Source organism: Pan paniscus, chromosome 19, assembly GCF_029289425.2.
Source record: "Pan paniscus chromosome 19, NHGRI_mPanPan1-v2.0_pri, whole genome shotgun sequence".
NCBI lineage: Eukaryota > Metazoa > Chordata > Mammalia > Primates > Hominidae > Pan > Pan paniscus.
Window position 1 is genome coordinate 71,266,584 of NC_073268.2, and position 23,063 is coordinate 71,289,646.

Here is a 23,063-nt window from a genome sequence, read left to right on the forward strand (position 1 = left end):
GCCTTCATAGTGAAAGAAGAGCTGTGTTAGCTTCTCAGACTTCCCTCACACCACTGGGAAGGAATGGACGTAGCATCCCAGCAACGCTGGCACTTGAATCTAAGGAACTTGTTAAATCTGTTCGTGCCTTACTTGATATGGATTGTAAGTTTTCTGCATTTTTTCACTTTTTAAAAGTAATTTATTTAACAAAACAAATTGAAGTCAGACAGTTGAATTTCGTTATAGTGGCTTGCCTACAGCAAAGTTGATACCTAATCAATAAAAATATTAATGTACCAATCATAGGAGGAGAATATTTCCTTTATGTAAAGGCTCAGAATGAAGCTCTAATTAAGATATGCCTTTACATCCACTTCCACCCAAAGTTTCTTTGAAATGGCAGAATAAATGTAAAAATCAATCCGCAGCAGCACTGGAAACTGGAGGAGTGGAATCAGCATTGAGGAACTTGTTGTTAAATAATAATATCCCACAGATGGAATAAGATTAAATGTACAGTCCAACTAAGCAAAAGACCCCAAAACACAAATATAACAGACAAAACTGCTGAAACAATGAGTTAAGCAGAACCGTGGAAAAAACCCCAGGATCACAGACAGTGAAGACTGGGAACAGACTCTGGGGCAGTCAGCAGGGTAATTAATTAAATGGCTTGGAATAGCTGAACCAGTTCCCTAGTCTTCAGAGCTGCTGGCTCGGGCATATCCTCCTATGCTAGAGCCAGGAAAATACCTCTCTAAAGGAACTACATGAACTGTCACTAGATACCCCTAGAGTCATCATTGGGCTAGAAAGAGAAGTAAGGCAATGCTCTAGTAACTTCCATCATCCCAACAGACAGAGAAATCCTTGGGGAAAACTTAAATGACTGGACATTTTCCTCTTTTTCTTTTTGTGTCTCTCCAGACACTTTTGTCTCTTTATGAATTTCAACTCCCTTTTTCTAACTACTTCTTACGTACTGTTTATTTTCCTGCAATGAAAATTATAATTTACCTAACTATACCTATAATTTATAAAAATCAACAATGTGCTAATGTACTGTAGAGGAGAAATAAGAGGGAGGTGATTTATAATAAAATTATATATATTTCAAAACATAAATGCTTTAGTACAGCTATACTAGGATATGTAATGTAGTCATCAGTTGCCTGCACCTAAACAGAGAATCACCACAAATGTGGCAACCATGAATGTAGACTGATACAGGAACATTGTGTTGTCATTTTAAATACCATGAGCAGATTGTCATCAGTAATGTCCAAATGATTGTCCAAAATGGTGACTAATGGTAAAGTTCTGAAGAGAAGAAAGTAAAATCTTCCATTAATTTATATAGTAGGTACAAGCCTGGGAAATTTAATGTATATTAAAACTATGCAAAAATATTTGGAGTTTATCTAAAAATGGAATTTTGTTCCAGATTTGAGTAATTACAAACAGATTTTTTACCACCATAAATATCTAGTGGGACATTTAAACATTATACAGGACACAGAACAATTCTTTGTTGCACAGGACTGTTCAGTGTATCCAATAATGATAGGATGTTTAGCATTCCTAGTACCCTTTCACTAAATGCCAAAAATATCCCCAAACACTGTGACAATAGATAATGCCTCACAAATTTCCAAAAATGCCCCCTAGGTGCAATACCGTTCTTAGTGGGAACCTCTATTGTTGATCCTTATTTAAAATATGAACCAACAACCAAGAATCACCTAATAATGGTCCAGGGGGAGAAGAACTACATAACAGGGAGATTCTGAAGAGAGAGAAAAAAAGTCTTTAATTAAATAAAGATAATGTAATATTCTGAAGATAGCTATATTATATTCTTGAAATAAAATGAAGTTATTATCCTTAAAGAGAATCAATGACACATTGCATTCATAACACAAGAAGTAGTTGCATGCAAGAAAGCATTTTTTTTTTTCAAGACATGGTCTTGCTTTATTACCCAGGCTGGAGTACAGTGGCTCGATCTCAGCTCATTGCAACCTCCTCCTCCCTGATCCCCCATCACTCCCACCCCTAGGTTCAGGTGTCTCAGCCTCTCAGGTAGCTGAGACCACAGGTGTACATCACCATGCCTGGCTATTTTTTTATTTTTAGTAGAGACAGGGTCTCTCCATGTTGCCCAGGCCTGGTCTTGAACTCCTGGACTCAAGCAATCCACCCACCTCAGCCTCACAAAGTGTTGGGATTAAAGCCATGAGCCACCACACCCGGCCAGAAAAGAGCTTTTAAAAAGTATTTTACATCTCCTTTTTCACTAAATGAAGATATTACTCAAAAAAGTTGTTTGATTATTAAATAATATAATTTATTTGAAGCACCTACCTATCACATTCCTAGCACAAAAAACATACTCGGGAATAAGTTTTGAATTGTGGTTGAACTATGTACATAGCACTTTTTAAAAAATAAGCTGTTCCATTTACCATTGCTGCAGAACAAATCAACCCAAAAGTTAATGGCTTAAACCAACAATTTAGTATTGTCTCTCATGGTCCTTTTGGTTAATTGCGCTCAGCTAGGCAGCTCATGTTAGAGCACTCTCACATGGTTGCAGTCAGATGTCTGTTGGGGATGCAATATCTGATGACTCTACTGGGCTGGACATCTAAGATGGGAGCTCATCTGTGGCTATCAACTGGAACACCTACCTATATTTGGCCTCCCTAGCATGGTGACCTCAAGGTAGTTGAACTTCTTATGTGGTGGCTCAAGGCTCCAGCATAGGTGTTTCAGTGAACAAGACAAAAGCTGTATCACCTTTTATGACCCAGCCTCAGAAGTCACACAGCCTCGCTTTCACCATATTCTATTCATCAATGCAAATTTGAGGGGATGGGACTTAGACTCCACCCGTGTATGGGAAAGTGACAAGGTCTCTTTATAGAAGAGCATATAGTCAGAAGTTATTATTGTGGCCATCTTTGGAGAATAAAATGTGATACATTACTGGGTCAAATGGTATTTCTAGTTCTAGATCCCTGAGGAATCGCCACACTGACTTCCACAATGGTTGAACTAGTTTACAGTCCCACCAACAGTGTAAAAGTGTTCCTATTTCTCCACATCCTCTCCAGCACCTGTTGTTTCCTGACTTTTTAATGATTGCCATTCTAACTGGTGTGAGATGGTATCTCATTGTGGTTTTGATTTGCATTTCTCTGATGGCCAGTGATGGTGAGCATTTTTTCATGTGTTTTTTGGCTGCATAAATGTCTTCTTTTGAGAAGTGTCTGTTCATGTCCTTTGCCCACTTTTTGATGGGGTTGTTTGCTTTTTTCTTGTAAATTTGTTTGAATTCATTGTAGATTCTGGATATTAGCCCTTCGTCAGATGAGTAGGTTGTGAAAATTTTCTCCCATTTTGTAGGTTGCCTGTTCACTCTGATGGTAGTTTTTTTTGCTGTGCAGAAGCTCTTTAGTTTAATTAGATCCCATTTGTCAATTTTGTCTTTTGTTGCCATTGCTTTTGGTGTTTTAGACATGAAGTCCTTGCCCATGCCTATGTCCTCAATGGTAATGCCTAGGTTTTCTTCTAGGGTTTTTATGGTTTTAGGTCTAACGTTTAAGTCTTTAATCCATCTTGAATTGATTTTTGTATAAGGTGTAAGGAAGGGATCCAGTTTCAGCTTTCTACATGTGGCTAGCCAGTTTTCCCAGCTATTTATTAAATAGAGAATCCTTTCTCCATTTCTTGTTTTTGTCAGGTTTGTCAAAGATCAGATAGTTGTAGATATGTGGCGTTATTTCTGAGGGCTCTGTTCTGTTCCATTGATCTATATCTCTGTTTTGGTACCAGTATATACCCAAAGGACTATAAATCATGCTGCTATAAAGACACATGCACATGTATGTTTATTGCGGCATTATTCACAATAGCAAAGACTTGGAACCAACCCAAATGTCCAACAATGATAGACTGGATTAAGAAAATGTGGCACATATACATCATGGAATACTATGCAGCCATAAAAATGATGAGTTCATGTCCTTTGTAGGGACATGGATGAAATTGGAAATCATCATTCTCAGTAAACTGTCGCAAGAACAAAAAACCAAACACCGCATATTCTCACTCATAGGTGGGAATTGAACAATGAGAACACATGGACACAGGAAGGGGAACATCACACTCTGGGGACTGTTGTGGGGTGGGTGGAGGGGGGAGGGATGGCAGTGGGAGATATACCTAATGCTAGATGCGAGTTAGTGGGTGCAGCGCACCAGCAAGGCACATGTATACATATGTAACTAACCTGCATATTGTGCACATGTACCCTAAAACTTAAAGTATAATAAAAAAAAAGTGATACATTAGTATAAGTTAAATACAAGTTAATTTAGTTGGGATGGCTCAATAATCATTATTACAAGTACCCATTAATATATGGCGTATTAGTAGATTAGTGTGTTAGATTTTGGTTGTTTTTCTGTCTCTTCCCTAATGTCACCCTACCTGCTAGTTGTCTTTCTGCTTGCTTCTAACATTCCACCATCCCTCTAGTTTGCCACTTTTAATCTTCCCTATGCTGGGGAATAGATGAAAAAAGAATGAGAAAGAGAGAAAGAAAGATGTAAAGTTCCATGTTAATTAACTATCAAAATGGTGTTTTCAGTACAGTTCTGGGTAATAGATGGCTTGGCTTGGTATGGGGTAACATTCAAAGACCCTCTGGGGTAAGTTCTGATTTCACAACTGTGTTATGGAGGATTGGAAACTATGCCACTCATAGTGTCTACTCAGTTTTCCCAATAAATATATACTTAAAAATTTGTATAACCTAATACATTTGTAAAAATCAAATTATATATCAAAAACTCCTAAGAGCTAATTATGTGAAGAAATTCTGTGGGTTTTAGGAGGAATGAAAATAATCACTCGTAATGTGTTATGTGTAAGTTCAGAATTTTATATATCAGACATTTTTATGTTGGGGTGGCAACAGTGGAGGGAAACACCTGCACAGACATAGCCCAGTGAACACTGCTATCATTAATTTTCATTATCTTGCTAACATTAACTTCAGTATCTGTCAAACATGATTATTCAAAGAAAATATTCGAAATTCTGCAGAACTTATTTGGAAGAAAAGTAAAAAATTTCATCTGCACTTTTTTTTCCCCAATGATACTCAGTAATTTCCAGGCTGTTTATAAATTAATTATGCAATCAGGTTTTTTATATTTTATTTAAATTTTACTTTCAATTGACAAGTAATAATTGTATGTATGCATGGGGTACATAGTGATATTTTGATACACATAATATACAATAGTCAGATAAGAGTAACTAGCATATCTATCATCTCAAACATTGATCATTTCCTTTGGTTGGGAACATTCAATATCCTCCTTCTAGCTATTTCAAACTATGTAGTACATTATTGTTAACTATACTCATCCTGCACTAGTATAGAACACTAGAACTTATTCCTTCTATCTAGCTGTAATTTTTTATCCTTTAACAAATCTCTCCCTATCCCCCTGTTCTCCGTGTCCTTCCAGTCTCTAGTACCCTCTGTTCTACTTTTTACTTCCGTGAGATCAACTTTTTTATTCGTATATGGAGACACGCACACATACCACATTTTCCTTATCCATTCGTCTGTTGTTGGACACTAAGGTTGATTCTGTATCTTGGCTATAGTGAATAGTGCTGCAATACGCATGGCAGGATGTCTCTTCAATATGCTGACTTTCTTTTCTTTGGATAAATGCCCAGTGGTAGGATTGCTGACTCATATTGTAGTTCTATTTTTGTTTTTTGAGGAACCTTTATACTGTTCTCCATAGTGGCTTTACTAGTTTACATTCCCACCAATGGTGTACAAGGGTTCCCTTTTCTCTGCATCTTCTCCAGCATTTACTTTCTGTGTTTTTGATAATAGTCATCTTAACTAGGGTGAGATGGTAACTCATTGTGGATTTGATTTGCATTTCCCTGACGATTAGTGATGTTGAGCATTTTTCATCTATTTGCTGGCCATTTGTATGTCTTCTTTTGGGAAATGTCTGTTCAGATCATTTGCTCACTTTTTAAATCAGATTGATTGGTTTTTTGCTGTTGGTTTTCTGCTAGTAGTTTGAGTTCCTTGTGTATTCTGAATATTAATTCCCTGTCAGAAGAGTAGTTTGCAAATATTGTCTCCAATTCTATAGGTTGCCTTTTCACTCTTGATTGTTACCTTTGCTGTGCAGAAGGTCTTTAGTTTGATATAATCTCATTTGTTTATTTTGCTTTTGTTGCCTGTGCTTTTGAGGTCTCATTCATAAAATCTTTTCCCAGACCATTGTCTTGAAGTGTTTCCCCTATTTTTTTCTCCTAGTAGTTTTATATTCAGATCTTACATTTAGGTCTTTGCTTCATTTTGAGTTGATTTTTGTATAGGGTCATTCATCTGCATATGGATATCCAGTTTTTCCAGTACCGTTTGTTGAAGAGACTATCCTTTCCCAGTGCTTTTGGCACCTTTGTCAAAAATCAGTTGGCTGTAAATATGTGGATTAATTTCTGGGTTGTCTATTCTGTTTCATTGGTCTGTGTGATTTTAGGCCAGTCCCATGCTGTTTTGGTTACTGCAGCTTTGTAGTATATTTTGAAGTCTGGTAGTGTGATGTTTCCAGCTTTGTTGTTTTTGCTCAGGTTTGCTTTGGCTCTTCAGGGTCTCTTGTGGTTCCATTCAAATTTTAGAATTTTTTTCTGTTTCCGTGAAGAATGTCATTGGTATTTTGATGGGTATTATATTGAATGTGTAGATTGCTTTGGGTAGTATTGTTATTTTAACAGTACTATTAATAATTATTCTGATCTGTGAGCATGGGATATCCTTCCATTTGTTTATAGCCTCTTCAGTTTCTTCCATGAGCATTTTGTAGTTTTCCCATGAGCATTTTATAGTTTTCCTTATAAAGGTATTACCTCTTGCAAGGGTTATGCTTTGATGTTTAAAACTAGCAAATCTATGTTGTCCTTTTATTTAGAAATATAATTGCTAATGTTGGCACATTTTGCCAGTACTTTTTATAAATTTGTATGACATAGCTTTTCAAGTTTAATAATTCAGATTAAATTCAGCTGATTTTCTTTCTCTTTAAGCAGCAGCTTTTTCTGCATGGAAAACAAAATTACTACCATGAAGTAGATAATTCAGCCACAACCCCTCCCTCATTTTCTTTCTTTGCCTTGGCTATCTGGTTATTTCAAGTTACAATTTGAAATTTTTACTTGGGTAATTGCCTCTACTTTCTTCTTAATATAAGTGTTCTCTAGGATGTTATACTATGGGATTTTCTCAGAAAGCTGAAGGATAAGATTTATTGGCTCTTACAGCTTAAAACCAGGCTCTAAGGAATATCTAGAAGACAATTCTGTTGCCTGGGCTGGAGTACAATGATGTGATCCTGGCTCACCACAAACTCCGCCTCCCGGGTTCAAGCAATTCTCCTTGCCTCGGCCTCCTGAGTAGCTGGGATTACAGGTGCCTGCCACCACACCTGGCTAATTTTTGTATTTTTAGTAGAGACAGGTTTTCACCATGTTGGTCAGGCTGGTCTCAAACTCCTGACCTCAGGTAATCCACCTGCCTCAGCCTCCCAAAGTGCTGGGATTACAGACGTGAGCCACCGTGCCAGGCCTAGAAGACAATTCTAAAGCTTTCCTGGATTGTGGACTCCATTGAAATCTGATGAAAATCTTCTTCCCAGAAATGTGAGATTATACACATTTTGGATCCATTTTCAGAGTGTTTATGAACCCCGACCTTGGACTCTCCCATGTATAAGGAACATGAATGCTTTCCACATCATTGCATACATGGCCATCCCAGCCTCACCAGAATACCTCTAACAGTAGAGAAGTGTGTAAATCATAGAGGCAGCCTGGAAGGAAGCAGCAGTTTGAATACATGTAAACCATGCTCCACAGAATCTCTGATGTTCCTTAGAGATGCTCCACAGAGCACCCCAATTGTTCATCCAATTTCATTGGCCAAATTGCTTAATTTCTAGGTCTGTTTTTGCATATAAAAAGTGGATCTCATAATATCAAAGTGGCAGGATTGAAAGATTAAATGAAGTACATATGAAATTCCCAAAAGAGCCTCTGGTAGGGTAAGATGTTCCCTGTATGGATGTTGTTGTTGTCGTTGCTGCTGCTGCCACTGCCATGACTACTGCTGGTGCCACATTATTGTTATTTAAAGTAATTAATTTAATTTTACTTTCTCGCTATGGTAGGTATTAAATTATTATTGTCTAAAGCTTCTTTCAACTTGGATACATTTGAAAATATGGTAGATGAGAGCTTTTCATAATATGTATCATTTAATGTTATTATTGATGTTGTGTTAGAATGTAATTGTCACCGGAAACTGTGGCTAAATGTCTTAATCAGCATCTTATCTTTCAGTTGTTTATTGCTAACTGTGAGGAAACTTTTGTCTGTTCTGTCATTATTCACAGTGAGAACAGTCTGAAAACAGAATAGGCATTTTTAATCAGTATTGGAACCCCTGGAGATGCTTCTGTTGATCTCCTTATATTTACATGTTCTATATCATTATAATGCCTTTGTGTAGTTTCTATTTGAAATAAAATAGTTTTGAACTACATGTTCAGAACTGCAATTTCTGTTTAACTGACATATAGATTGACAAAATGATTATGTAACAAAAGCATAAAGAGGCAGTTCTATCTTTAAAAATGCATAATAAGAAAAAATCTGGCCAGGTAACCCATATGAGGTCTTTAATAAAAAGAGAATATATTGACTTCTTGTTAAATTGGCAGCATAAGCACAGGCCTTTAACTACCTTCCTTCAGGCCTCATGGAAATGATAACTAGAATACAAAATAGGGCAAAAATCTTCAAAAGCACTAGCTGTTACAGGTGAATCCTAAAATCTTTTTAATATAGGAGAGATAGGACCACATGGATGGAAAGCAGAAAGGGCCAACCTGTTACTCCCACTGCTAAACAACAGTAGCGATTGTGGGAATAACTGGCTGGCAGGAACCGTGGCAGGAGGACACTCTTAATATGTTCTGATTTGAAGAAGTAATGAATAAAGTCAAAGACAGGCTGGGGGTAGGGGGCAGACGATCTCTTTTCACTCTTTTTTATCTTAGTGAGTCAATGGCATTTGTTGAAATCCTCAGGTTCACACAGATTATTTGTCAAGCAGAAGGACAACTGGGGCTTGATCCTTTAGAAAGTGGAGACACACTTTAGATCTGACAGACACTGGGGCATACAGGAAGCTTTAAATGTAAGAGGAGTTGGCACGACAGCTTCAGCACCAAAAGCCACATCACTCTGCGCAGCCACCTCTTGTTCTAAGTCACTTTTCACCCCACTCAGACTGCTGAGTCATCCTTAAACTCACAATGCAAAGGTACATTTCACCCAGAGGTTTGAGAGGGTAATTCCAACAACAATTTGGTCAAATTTTAGGGCAATCAAAGGGTCTACACATTCTTTAAAAGGTCAAAAACCAGTTCTGAGTAGAGAGCTCTCTAAATTCAAGCTTTTATGAATAAAAATGTATAACATATATAATGTGTATATATACACACACATCTCATTCAAGCTATTCTAGCTCTTATAAACAAATGCATACATATACATATAAATATATGATTGTGAGAAAGTCCACAGTATTAAAGCCAGGAAATACAGCTCTCAAGATTCATAGTGGACTTCAGGATCAAGATAGAAGAGGGATCTCATGCTAAAACCTTCCCATTCTGCTCTTACACATAGAAATGACATTTTAAATTGTGTGTGTGTGTGTGTGTGTGTGTGTGTGTGTGTGTGTGTTTAGATAAAAAACAAGAAAGGAATATCACCCTGCATCAGAAACAATATGAAACTATCATGATAAGTAGGATTTTAAGCTTCAGAGATTTCACAGAATTGAGATCAGCAGTTGGAGCTAAGGTTTCTACACCCAAGAGGCCCTAAATGATGCCTAAGCAAAGGAAGCAAGGAGCGGGAATCCTTCTGTAGAGAATATACTTTATTTTTTTAAATTGCTCATGTATTAGGCATTTTAAAAAATCCCTCCAGTTTATGAGCCATCTGGGCCTGCCACTAATTAAAGTTGAAAGTAAACATTTCATCCACTACAGGTGGGGAATATAAATTGGCATGACATCCTTGGGAATCCGTTTTGCAGTATATATCAAGAGCTTTTTAAATATCCATTTGGAAGGTTTTTTTGAAAGTTAAAATGTTTTTAATGGTCATATATTCTCACTCAATAATCCCACCTGTTACTATTTTTTTTGCAAAAAAGATGTGTATAAGTATATACATGTATTTTTATTACTGCATTTCTTATACAGATTGAACATCCCAAATCTGAAATCCAAAATTTGAAATGCCCCAAAATCCAAAACTTTTGAGTGCAGATATGGCCCCAGAAGTGGAAAATTTCACACCTGACCTCATGTGATGGGTGGTAGTCAAAACACAGGAGCATAACACAGTTTATTCAGCGTCCCCAAGAGAAAAAAAAACTAACAAAACAAAACAAAACACCCTCCCAGCCCACTTCAGCTTTGATATATTTTTTTCTGAGCAAGCATGATGGTGATGCCAAACAACCACAGATTGTCCACATGGGTGACCAGAATAGTGACACCTTTACTTTCTGATGGTTCAATGATCACAAATTTGGTTCACGCACAGAATTGTTACAAATATTCTATAAAAGCTGTGTAAAAGGTGCTTATGAAACAAATGAATTGTATGTTGTAGTCTTGGGTCCCATTCCTAAGGTACCTCATTATGTATATGCAAGTATTCCAAAATCCAAAATACTTCTGGTCCAAGCATTTCAGATAAGGGTACTCAACCTGTAATATCAAAAATATGGATGTTACCATTATTCTAACGGAAGTAACTCAGGAATGGAAAGCCAAACATCGTTATCTTTTCACTTATAAGTGGGAGCTAAGATATGAGGATGCAAAGACTAAGAATGACACAATGGACTCTGGGGACTTAGTAGGAAGGCTGGGAGGGGGTTAAGGGATAAAAGACTACACATTGGGTGCAGTGTACACTGCTCAAGTGATGGCTGCACCAAAACCTCAGAAATCACACCTAAAGAACTTATCCATGTAACCAAACACCACCTGTTCCCCCAAAACTATTGAAATAATAACAATAAATAAATAAATGAAATACATAACATTTTGAAAATATTTCTATTAACAGTAAAAAAAGTCCTAATTTCTCTCAGTAAAGAAAGATTATGATTTTGTATTTTATTAACAACCATGTAATTTAGTATGTCTCATTACTCTGAAAAATCTTTGGCATATTATTTTAGGCAACAAAAGAAATGGATGTTCAACTTTTACAGGTTGGTTCAATAACTATGTTATTTTTACTCAACCAATTGAAAAATAAGACTGTCAAGCAGTGACCATCTGATTGCATGTATTTGTCTGTGCAAGTCTCCTGCATCACTTCAGATGTTCCTATCTGAAATCAGCAATATATTACCTTTTAAGAAGAATGTGAGTAGTAGCTGCCTTTTTTCCGTTACATCTGAAGCTAATTAGAAGTTACTTAAGCAGATTAGAAAAGGTTTTATGAGAAAAAGGGGAAAGGCAGTACTGTAACATTTTAAAGGCCTTGATGGGATTTATCTTTTAAATTCTTCCCTTCTTTAGGAGCTAAAGCTTAGACTTGATATGGCGTCTTCTCATTCTACTTATTCTGGACCTCAGACATTCATCATTCTTTTCCTCATTTCCCCCAGAGCATATATTTATTAAGAAGCATGAATTTATTAAACAAAAAAACATTTTTTTTTGTTTTTTGTTTGTTTGTTTGTTTTTTGTTTTTTTTTTTTGTTTGGAGACAGGGTCTCACTCTATTGCCCAAGCTGGAGTGCAGTGGCGCAATCTCGGCTCACTGCAACCTCTGCCTCCTGGGTTCAAGCGATTCTCGTGCCTCAGCTTCCCAAGTAGCTGGGATTACAGGTGTGTTCCACCATGCCCAGCTAAGTTTTGTATTCTTAGTAGAGACGGGTTTTGCCACATTGGCCCGGCTGGTCTTGAACACACACAAGTGATCTGCCCCCCTCGGCCTCCCAAAGTGCTGGGATAATAGGCATGAGCCACCGCACCCAGCCAAAACTGTGTTTCTTTAATGAAAGTCAGCTATACTATTAATATTTAGAATGGACATTATGGTATTTTCCTCTACACAAAGTAATTATGCTATTTCTTCTCCTAGAATTGGGGTGATGTTCCAAGCATTAGATAATAGCTTATTATATGATTCTGTGTCACTTGAGAGAAATTTTACCTGTTTTTGTAAAACAACCCTGTTCTCTGGTGACTTGATTATTCAAAGCCAGATAATAACCACAACAAATATTTGTGGCATTTTGCCATTCAAGGAAATGGCGAACTCACATATTCTCCTGTGTTGTTTCAAACTGAAAGTAGGTCACTGTTGTAAGGTTCCATTAAGAAAATATATCAAATTTAATCTTGGGAGTTTTAAGTTGGCAAATTATTGCCAGCAACAAGAGAAATAATTCTTTTCCTAGTACAATTTTATTTCCAGAAAAAATGAGTTAAAGAGAAAAACGTATCGCTTAAGAAAAGGTAATGATTTACATTCATTATTTCATTCCTTCCAGAACTATTTGTTGAGTGTCTACAATGGGCCAGACCCTAGGATAACAACACAAACAAGGCCCTTGCTATCAAGCTGCTTAGGTAAATTGTAGTGGGCAGAGATGGACAAGCAAGTTCACAAATAAATAGAAAACGTAATTGTAGACAGTGATGAGTGTTATGCACATAATAAAACCAGATGATGTATTAGGAAAGATGAGTAAGTGGAGATGCTACATTAGATTAATTGACAAATAAGTCTTCTTTGAAGAGGTAACATTGCATCCCAGACTCAGCCAGGAACAAAAACTATGGGAAGGACCTTTCAGGCCCAGTACAAATGCTGTGAGATAGGAACAAACTTGACATACTTGAGGGACAGGAAAAAAAAAAAAAAAAAAGCCAGTGTATCTAATACGTATGAGCAAGCAGGAGAGCAGCATGCGATAAGGGTGGATACATAGCAAGAAGCCAGATAATACAAGGCTTTGAACACCATACTAAGGAGTTTGGATTTTAAGTGTCGTAGGAAGGCAGAAGGAGTAACATGATATGGTCTACACTTTAAAAGATCCTTTGGGTGTTTGTTTAAAACTGGGCTCTAAGAGTAGCAAGAGTGAAGAAAGCAGGAAGACTAGGTGGCTATTGCAGTGATTGAGGTGGGAGATGGTGGTAACTTGGGCTCAGTTTGAAGTAACAGCTAACAAATATTTATTTTTTAAAAAGGATTAGTAATGTGTCAGCATGTATAACTTTTTGGAACACCTGAAATTCGGCGTTAATTTTTAAACTTTCCTATTCATGTGCATATTGTTTCAATGAGTAAAAAAAAGTCCGGTAGCACAGACAGATCTGCTGTCATCTTGGATCTTAGACTACCCCATGTTTTTCTATTGTGCCTTCTCTGCACTAATCAACTATTGGATATTTGCTTTTTTCATCAAACAAATTCCTTAAAAAGCGCTGAAATTCTTTAATACCACCAGATACATAGCAGCAATCTACTAATCTGTATTGGTACACAGGAAGCAAACATAGACAGTTCTTCAGTCATAAAAATCAGGAAGCCATGATGTTCCTAGTGTTTAACATACAAAAACAAATATCTAGTGTGAATCAATCCCAAAGCTCCCACATATTGTGAGTTTTCACAGAAGATCATTTCCAAGAAACTATTTCAGGTTTCTGTGATACTTTAATCACATATCGATAGCATTAAGATATGAAGGCACAGCTAGACAAGCAAGACTTAATTCTCACTACAGGCAGGAATATAGTAGTTGTCAAGGGGATTGCAGGATGTGTACTATCTAGTACTTAATCAAGTAAAATCTATATACCTTACTACTAACATGGTGAACAGTCTATCACATTAAATGGTTTCAAGCACAAAGGCAGAAAAAATGCAAGGACTGCTTCTAAGATTGTAGAAGGCATGAGTGGTAAAATATAGTCAATTATCACTTTTTCAAAAGATGAAACTCTGATTCCTTTCACAATTAGAACTGACTATAATGATAGAATGCCTAAAGTATAGTGTGTGTTTCAGTCCTATAACTGGACAAGCAAAATGTAAATGATGCCAGAAAGAAACATCCTCCCGCAAGGCCTGAAAATCTCCTCTTCCAAACTGGATGCCTTATTTTGGGTTAGTGGAATAGGTATTTTCCAGAGTTCACATGAGGACAAAGTATTAACAGCTCATCTCAGAAAAGGCAGCAGTACTAAAATGTGTGCAGTAACAGTCTTCATAATTATTTATCATGATAAAATAGTTCAATTCAGATCCAGAAGTTCAGTTCCTGCCTTCAACAACAGAGTATTAATATTACTGTTGCAGGTAATATTTTTAAAAATAACATTGACATAGAAGGTTTTAAATTTTTATCAGTTTTGCAGTTCTAAAGTTCTGTTTTATATTAATATGTCCTCACAGCAACCCTGTGAGAGAGACATTATTCTTTTTAATTTAAACTATATGGAAAGATCAAAGCTCATAGAACTTAATGATTTACTTAAGTCACAAGTTTGGAAAGGACAATGTCAGAATCATAATTCAGGTCTTCTAATTCTCTGTCCAGGGTTCCTAATAAATCCTGTGAGTCTCATAGAAATATAGTTAAGACATGATGTCACAATTGAACTGGTAATTATTTTTTTCTCTTTTAAAGTATATGAAATAGCATGGTGTGTTGTAATTGATGGCACCTTAGATTTGGTGAAATATGATGACCTCTCTGAGTATTCGCTTCCTGTCTCTGAAGTCAGGGTACAGTCTTCATATGATTTTCTCAAGGATTAAGTGACCTACTATGAAAGTGTTTTGCTCTGTAACTATAGGTTTATGGGGGTTTTGTGTGTTTGGGTTTTGTTTTGTTTTGTGTTTTTAGACAAGGTTCATGCTGTTGCCCATGCTGGAGTGCAGTGGTGTGATCACAGCTCACTGCAGCCTCAATCTCCCTGGCTCAGGTGATCCTCCCACCTCAGCCTCCTAAATAGCTGGAACTGCAGGCACACACCACCACACCTAGCTAATTTTTTGGTATTTTTTGTAGAGATGGGATTTTGCCATGTTGTCCAGGCTGGAGTTTATGTTTTAGAGTTCACTTTTTATTTTAATTCGAATCATTCAATAAAATATACCTCATCTTACCTAATTTTCATGACTTACAAATATTCAGGATAAAGCAATAGATTGCATTGCCTCAAGAAGCTTTAGTAGTTTTCAATCTGCTATAAGATATCTCCCTCATTGATAACATTGATTTTCTCAGGAGATAGGATTGGGAGATTATCTGTTTTTTTATTGGAAACTTTCATATTGCTTTTTTTTTTTTAAGAATAAGCATTTGTTACTGCTGAACTTTAAAGCTTATTTTTTTAAGTAAAAGAATTTTTAAGCATCATAGAGATCTCACAGTAAGAAACAAAAGCTCTCTTTGGGACTATTTGCGTAACAATACATAAAAAGGTAATAATAAATGTTCCTAGGTAAAGACCTTAAAACTGGGGAGGCACTCCTCCATAAAGTGAGCTTAAACCTCCAGACAGAGTTAATAGCTCTTTGCTCAAACCTGTATTATTGCTCTTTTCATATTGCCTTGTAATTATCTATTTGTATGTTTTTCTTCTCACTGAATTTTGTCCTAAACTGCTTTGCATCTTTAGTGACAAACACTGTGCCGACCTCATAATAAATAAATAATAAATCTTTGTTGAATGAAAAAAAATGAAGATGTAAAGTCAACAACTGAATCTTTAATATTTTTTTTTCTGAAAATGTGTGACCTTATCCAACCAGCATTATTGATAAAAATTATAAAGCAATTAGTTCTTGGGACTACACAGTGCTATTTGTGTTTCTCATTTCTTTTATAATAACTGCAGAATTCTAATGAAAGTTAAAGTCAAAAGTAGAATAGGGAAAATATTCAGAGTGAGAAAACTTGCTTCTTAGACAAGTTATTTTACAACCTTAAGTAAATTATTCAACCTCACTTTTGCCCCATTTATAAAATGGTAAAAATGATGAATTTGTCTCCAAGCATTATAGGATAAAAATGAAGTAACATTTGTAAAAAATTGCCTGTAGTTGGCCGGGCGCGGTGGCTCATGCCTGTAATCCCAGCATTTTGGGGGGCCAAGGCGGGCGGATCACGAGGTCAGGAGATCGAGACCATCCTGGCTAACACGGTGAAACCCCGTCTCTACTAAAAATACAAAAAATTAGCTGGGCGTGGTGGCGGGTGCCTGTAGTACCAGCTACTCAGGAGGCTGATGCAGGAGAATGGCATGAACCCGGGAGGCGGAGCTTGCAATGAGCTGAGGTTGCGCCACTGCACTCCAGCCTGGGCAACAGAGCAAGACTCCATCTCAAAAAAAAAAAAAAAATTGCCTGTAGTTTTTACTACAGATAAATGAAATAAATTAGTTCACACCCTAATTCTATTTTTATCAAAAAAGTAGATTCATTTTTACTTGTAGAGAAGCAGAGTAGTGAAAAGATCATACTCTGTAAGGTTCAAATGCCAGCTCTATGGCATAATAGATTTGGCTTTGAGAATTCTATAAGCTGGCTGAGTCTCATTTTTTTTCATCTATGAAGATGGAGATATCACCAACCCATAGGGTTGTCCTGAGGATTAAAGCTAATGTATCTGAAGTGGCCAGCTCATTGAAAATATTATGGCTCACATCTGGTAGGTACTTAATATCACCATTATCATCATCATCATTATAATCTTCATTGTTCATTGTCATTGTGTAAAAGGATTATTTTGTCCTTACAGCCTCAAACCATTCTCTTCCGCACCTCCTTTTTTTTTGAGAACTGGAAACCCTGGAAGATAATGAATAATTTCTACTAATGTCGATTTATATGATCTATCGTTACATTAATTCTCTGAGAACACGTGAGAAACCGTGTGCTAAAACCCTGGAAAGCAATTGCAAAGTAACATTTCATGCTTTCAAGTGGCAGTAATTTTGGGTAGGAAACCAGTCTTCAACTCAAATTTACTTAATGGATATAAAGATTGAAATAATAAAGAAGTTTATATCTAACTAGCAGCCTCAAAGGCCCTCTGGAAACATTTCATACAGTCTTATATATGGAATGAAGGAGGCCTTGCTGAACTTGTGTAGAAAATGGAAATACTAAAATTGCATAGGAATGAGGTCTAAATACCCAGTAGCTCTCTGCAAACCCATAAACTAGATATTCACAGGCATTTCACCCATGTGAGGCAGGAGTAAGCCATATAGCTCTCTGAAGGAAAAGTGTTCCAGACAGAGGGAACAGCAAGTGGAAAGGCCCTGAGGCAGGAGTGTGCCTGATGTGTTTGAGAAAAGCAAAGAGGATAGTTTGGATTGAGAGGTCCAGTTCATTCTATCGTTAAGCCCTCAGTTTAATTGCCTACTATCAGAAAGGCCTTACCTAATCACCTGTCTAATGTTGACCTTCTCTCCACCTCCAGTACTCTATTTCACTCCCCTGTTTTATTCTCTTCACAGCACTTTATTTTTTGTTTGTTTACTTGTTTATTTTCTACCTCCTTTAGTAAAATATAAGCTTCTTGAGAACAGTGATCTTGAACGTCTTCTTTACCACAATTAGCTAACACCTAGAACAGTGCCTGGTACCTGGCACATATTCAAGAGACACTCATATTTTTTATTGTGCTTAATATCTGTTTAGTAAGCACATTTAATATTTAACAGATGAATGTTGAATATATATATTTTAATTTCATTTACTTAGGAATGAACTTAAAACAATGAGGCACCATTTTTATTCACCAGAGTGCCATATATTAACAATGATTGGTCATCTATAGTGTTAGTAAATATGTGAGGAAACCAGCATACTCATACACTGTTGATAGTTGTTTACTCGATTCAGCTTTTTTGGAGCGCAGTCTAACTGTGTCTCTAGGAATCTAAATGTACATTTTTTGACGCTTCAGTTTCACTTCCGAAGTCTATACAGAAATACCCATTTATATGCATAAATATAAAGATTATAATGATGTATTGGTTAATGACAAGGATATATTCTGAGAATACATCATTAGGCAATGTCATCATTGTGCAAATATCATATTGTATTCAAACAAACCTAGGTGGTATAGCCTACTATCTACTTAGGCTATATGGCATATAGCCTATTGATCCTAGGCTTCAAGTATGTATAGCAGAAACTGTACTGAATACTGTATGCAATTATAACATAATGCTAAGTATTTGTGTATCTAAACATGGGAAAGGTACAGCAAAAATACAGTATTATTATCCTATGGGATCACTGCTACAAATGTGGTCTGTCATTGACTGAAACGTGGTTATACAGTGCATGACTCTACCTACTTGCATGTACAAATAGATCTCAAATAGTCTATTCTTTCCACAAATATTTGTTGAATACAATTTATCAGGCACTAAGAACATAGGCCAGCTTTGCTAATGTCCTTTAGTACAAAGCAAGCAGCTGAAGCTCGGTATTGAAGTAGGTAAAACTTGGAGGAAGAACAGAATCAACTCTTGTGTATATAGATCCTAAGTAGGTACCACGTACCATCTGCTGAGACTTTCTGATTAAAATATTTCTGTCGAAGATTATACCTTTTTTTCAGAGCAACACACCTTATAGAAGGGGAATAAGACTACAGACAAAGTTTCCTGTACAGAAAGTCATGACTATGAGTGAGGATGATACACCATAATGAGCATGAGAGATGAAAAAAGGGAGAAACTAAAGTAAAACCATTAGAGTGAACCTCAACCAGCCCAGGCATAAAAGGAGCATGAATGATGCCTTCTGAAAGTGGATCATTAGTGCCTGCCAACCTGTTGCAATACTGAAGCACTGCAACTATTTTATTATCTGCTGGAATTGTATTTCTACCAAAAGATACTAAAGAGGGCATGATTGTTTAATTATGTACATATCTGGATATATATTACAGACTCCATGGGCACAGTTTTGTTTTGTCTTGTTTTGTTTTAAACTTGGCTAAAATGAATTTATTCTCATGTTTAGAGACTGTGGATGGGAACGTAGCTTGTAGGGTAAGAAATCCTAAAAGGTTAACGCTACCGTGTACAATTACTTATAGCCTCAATAAGGAAAAAGCGTGAAAGTACTCAAGTAAATCAAGGGAAGCTTCACAGAATTCTTTGATGAACTTACATGTTTAAACAAATATACAAAAGATGGACAAAGAAACAACCTAGAACTAACAAAAACTTCTACACATAGTGTTAGGGAAGTTAAGGCCAGGATTAACTTAAACTTTGAAAAATAAAGGTGAGAAGAACTACATTTAAAGCAGTAATGACAAAGTAGAAGACTTGGTTTTTAAAGGTAATATAAAGGGGAAGAGTCTAAGTGTTGTGTTGGACAGACTCTTTGGGTGGTTTCCATGATTCCTGTTTCCCGATGTTCATGCCTTTGTGTGATCCTCTCCCTTGGAGTATGTTTGAGACCTGTGATTTGCTTGTAACTATACAATACAGCAAAGTCACAGGTTGTACATGATTATATTGCATGAGATTTTAGTGCCAATTTTGCTGGAATCTTGCACTCTTTACTGGCTTCAAAGACATGAGCTGCTATGTTAGGAGACTCATGACAAGGAGCTGAGGACAGTCTCTGGATGAATCCTTCAGTGCTCCCCAGTCAAGCCTCAGATGAGACCACAGCCATGCTCAACCTGTAGATTGAAGCCTTATGAGATCCTAAGCAGAGGACTCAGCTAAGCCATGCCCAGAATCCTGTCCTACAGAAACCATGAGATAATATACATGTATTGTTTATGCTGCTATACGTGTGGTAGTTTGTTACACCACAATATAAATTAACACCATAAACTATTGCCATTTGCCTCTGTCTTCCCAGTGGGAAAATGACCTTCACAGTGGCAAGGCTAGAATTTTTCCTGGAATAAAAAATAGTCTTCTATTGGAATAAGGGATACAAATTACATTCTTAGGGCTTTTAGGCACTCTTCAGACTCCTTATGAGAGATAAACACCCTCCCTACCCCTTTGACACTTTTCTATCTAATCAAAAGAAATTTGGGGGAATTAGAAGGGTGATTTTTTACCATCTTAATTAAGACACCAGCCTCCAGAACCAAACAGCAGCTGTTGTATTAGAAATACCACTATGAATCTTCCTGAGAGAAATAGCTCTCCCTCCTAACCATCTGATGTTGTCTCATTCAGCTTAACACTTCTAGTACCTATCATGGTGCTTGACACATAGTTGATACTCAATGATTAATGAATGAATTCCTCATTAAGTTATCTCATCCATGCATTCAATAAGAAAGAGGGAAATTCACCCTTTGCTGTAGCACATTTCCTTCTTAGACTTTTGGGAATGAAAAAGCATACATGATATTTATTTATGTACAAGGAAGCATGAATGAACCATGAGAATACAGACATGAGTGAACTGCTTTTGTAAATAAAAGGAGCTTTAAAAACCTAATGTGAATTCTGATTACTTCATAGTTCTCTTTATTTTTTCTCGATCTACAGAGTTGTATATAGTTTTGTTTGAGACACGTTCAGAGTTAGTAAATGCCAAAAGCTTGTCTGATTCCAAATGATACTGACATAATGGACTCATTTGTTATGTCTGTGTTCTCTATCTTTGCATCACATAAAAGTACAAATGTTTTTATAACTTGACAATAATTGAAAATGAAATGCCTTTATCTTTTTCTTCATTTATTTTTAGCTTCCTTCTTTGTACACCCATGATGAAAACAGTTTTAGCATTATTTATTCCTGTTGAATGCCTGGTACATTGTATCTCATTACTAGCAACTTGTGAACTCTCATTTTTTTTTTTTAATACTTTAAGCTCTGGGATACATGTACAGGACTTGCCGTGTTGTTACATGGGTATACACATGCCATGGTGGTTTGCTGCAGCCATCAACCCGTTATCTACATTAGGTATTTCTCCTAATGCTATCCCTCCCCCAGCCCTCCACCCCAAGACAGGCCCTAGTGTGTGATGTTCCCCTCCCTGTGTCCCTGTGTTCTTGTTGTTTAACTCCCACTTATAAGTGAGAACATGCAGTGTTTGGTTTTCTGTTCCTGTGTTAGTTTGCTGAGAATGATGGTTTCCAGCTTCATCCATGTCTCAGCAAAGGGCATGAACTCATCTTTTTTTATGGCTGCATAGTATTCCATGGTGTATATGTGCGACATTTTCTTTATCCAGTCTATCATTGGTGGGCATTTCGGTTGGTTCCAAGTCTTTGCTATTGTGAACAGTGCTGCAGTAAACATATGTGTATATGTGTCTTTATAGTAAAATGATTTATAATCCTTTGGGTATATACGCAGTAATGGGATTGCTGGGTCAAATGATATTTCTGGTTCTAGATCCTTCAGGAATAGGCACACTGTCTTCCACAATAGTTGACCCAATTTACACTCCCACCAACAGTGTAAAAGTGTTCCTATTTCTTCATACCCTCTCCAGCATCTGTTGTTTCCTGACTTTTTAATGATTGCCATTCTAACTGGCGTGAGATGGTATCTCATTGTGGTTTTGATTTGCATTTCTCTAATGACCAGTGGTGATGAGCTTTTTTTCATATGTTTTTTGACCGCATAAATGTCTTCCTTTGAGAAGTGCCTGTTCATATCTTTTGCCCACTTTTTGATGGGGTTGTTTGTTTTTTTCTTGTAAATTTGTTTAAGTTCTTTGTAGATTCTGGGTATTAGCACTTCATCAGATGGATAGATTGGAAAAATGTTCTCCCATTCTGCAGGTTGTCTGTTCACTCTGATGTTAGTTTCTTTTGCTGTGCAGAAGCTCTTTAGTTTAATTAGATTCCATTTGTCAATTTTGGCTTTTGTTGCCATTGTTTTTGGTGTTTTAGTCATGAAGTCTTTGCCTATTCCTTTGTCCTGAATGATATTGCCTAGGTTTTCTTCTAGGATTTTTATGATTTTATGTCTTATATTTAAGTCTTTAATCCATCTTGAATTAATTTTTGTATAAGGTGTAAGGAAGGGATCCAGTTTCAGTTTTCTACATATGGCTAGCCAGTTTTCCCAACACTGTTTATTAAATAGGGAATCCTTTCTCCATTGCTTGTTTTTGTCAGGTTTGTCAAAGATCAGATGGTTGTAGATGTATAGCATTATTTTTGAGACCTCTGTTCTGTTCCATTGGTCTATATATCTCTTTTGGTACCAGTATTATGCTGTTTTGGTTACTGTGGCCTTGTAGTGTAGTTTGAAGTCAGGTAGCATGATGCCTCCAGTTTTGTTTTTTTTTTTTTGCTTAGGATTGTCTTGGCTGTATGGGCTCTTTTTTGGTTTCATATGAAATTTAAAGTAGTTTTTTTCTAATTCTATGAAGAAAGTCAATGGTAGCTTGATGGGGATAGCATTGAATCTATAAGTTACTTTGTGCAGTATGGCCATTTTCACAGTATTGATTCTCCTATCCATGAGCATGGAATGTTTTTCCATTTGTTTGTGTCCTCTAATTTCCTTGAGCAGTTTGTAGTTTTCCTTGAACAGGCCCTTCACCTCCATTGTAAGTTGTAGTCTTAGGTATTTTATTCTCTTTGTAGCAATTGTGAATGGGACTTCACTTATGTTGCACCTCTCTGTTTGTCTATTACTGGTGTACAGGAATGCTTGTGATTTTTGCACATTGATTTTGTATCCTGAGACTGCTGAAGTTGCTTATCCGCTTCAGGAGATTTTTTGGCTGAGACAGTGGGGTTTTCTAAATATACAATCATGTCATTTGCAAACAGAGACAATTTGACTTCCTCTATTCCTATTCGAATACCCTTTATTTCTTTCTCTTGCCTGATTTTCCTAGCCAGAACTTCCAATACTATGTTGAATGGGGTGGTGAGAGAC

The 23,063-nt window shown here is 36.6% G+C and overlaps 1 protein-coding gene across 1 annotated transcript in view; it reads left to right on the forward strand.

Moving 5' to 3' along the window:
- The window catches only part of STXBP4 (syntaxin binding protein 4), a 196,155-nt gene that overhangs the window by 112,692 nt on the left and 60,400 nt on the right, over positions 1-23,063 (forward strand). Inside the window, exon 16 of the mRNA XM_003817418.6 lies at positions 11-144. Coding sequence (XP_003817466.2) covers positions 11-144 — 134 coding nt within the window. The remainder of the gene's footprint in view (positions 1-10; positions 145-23,063) is intronic.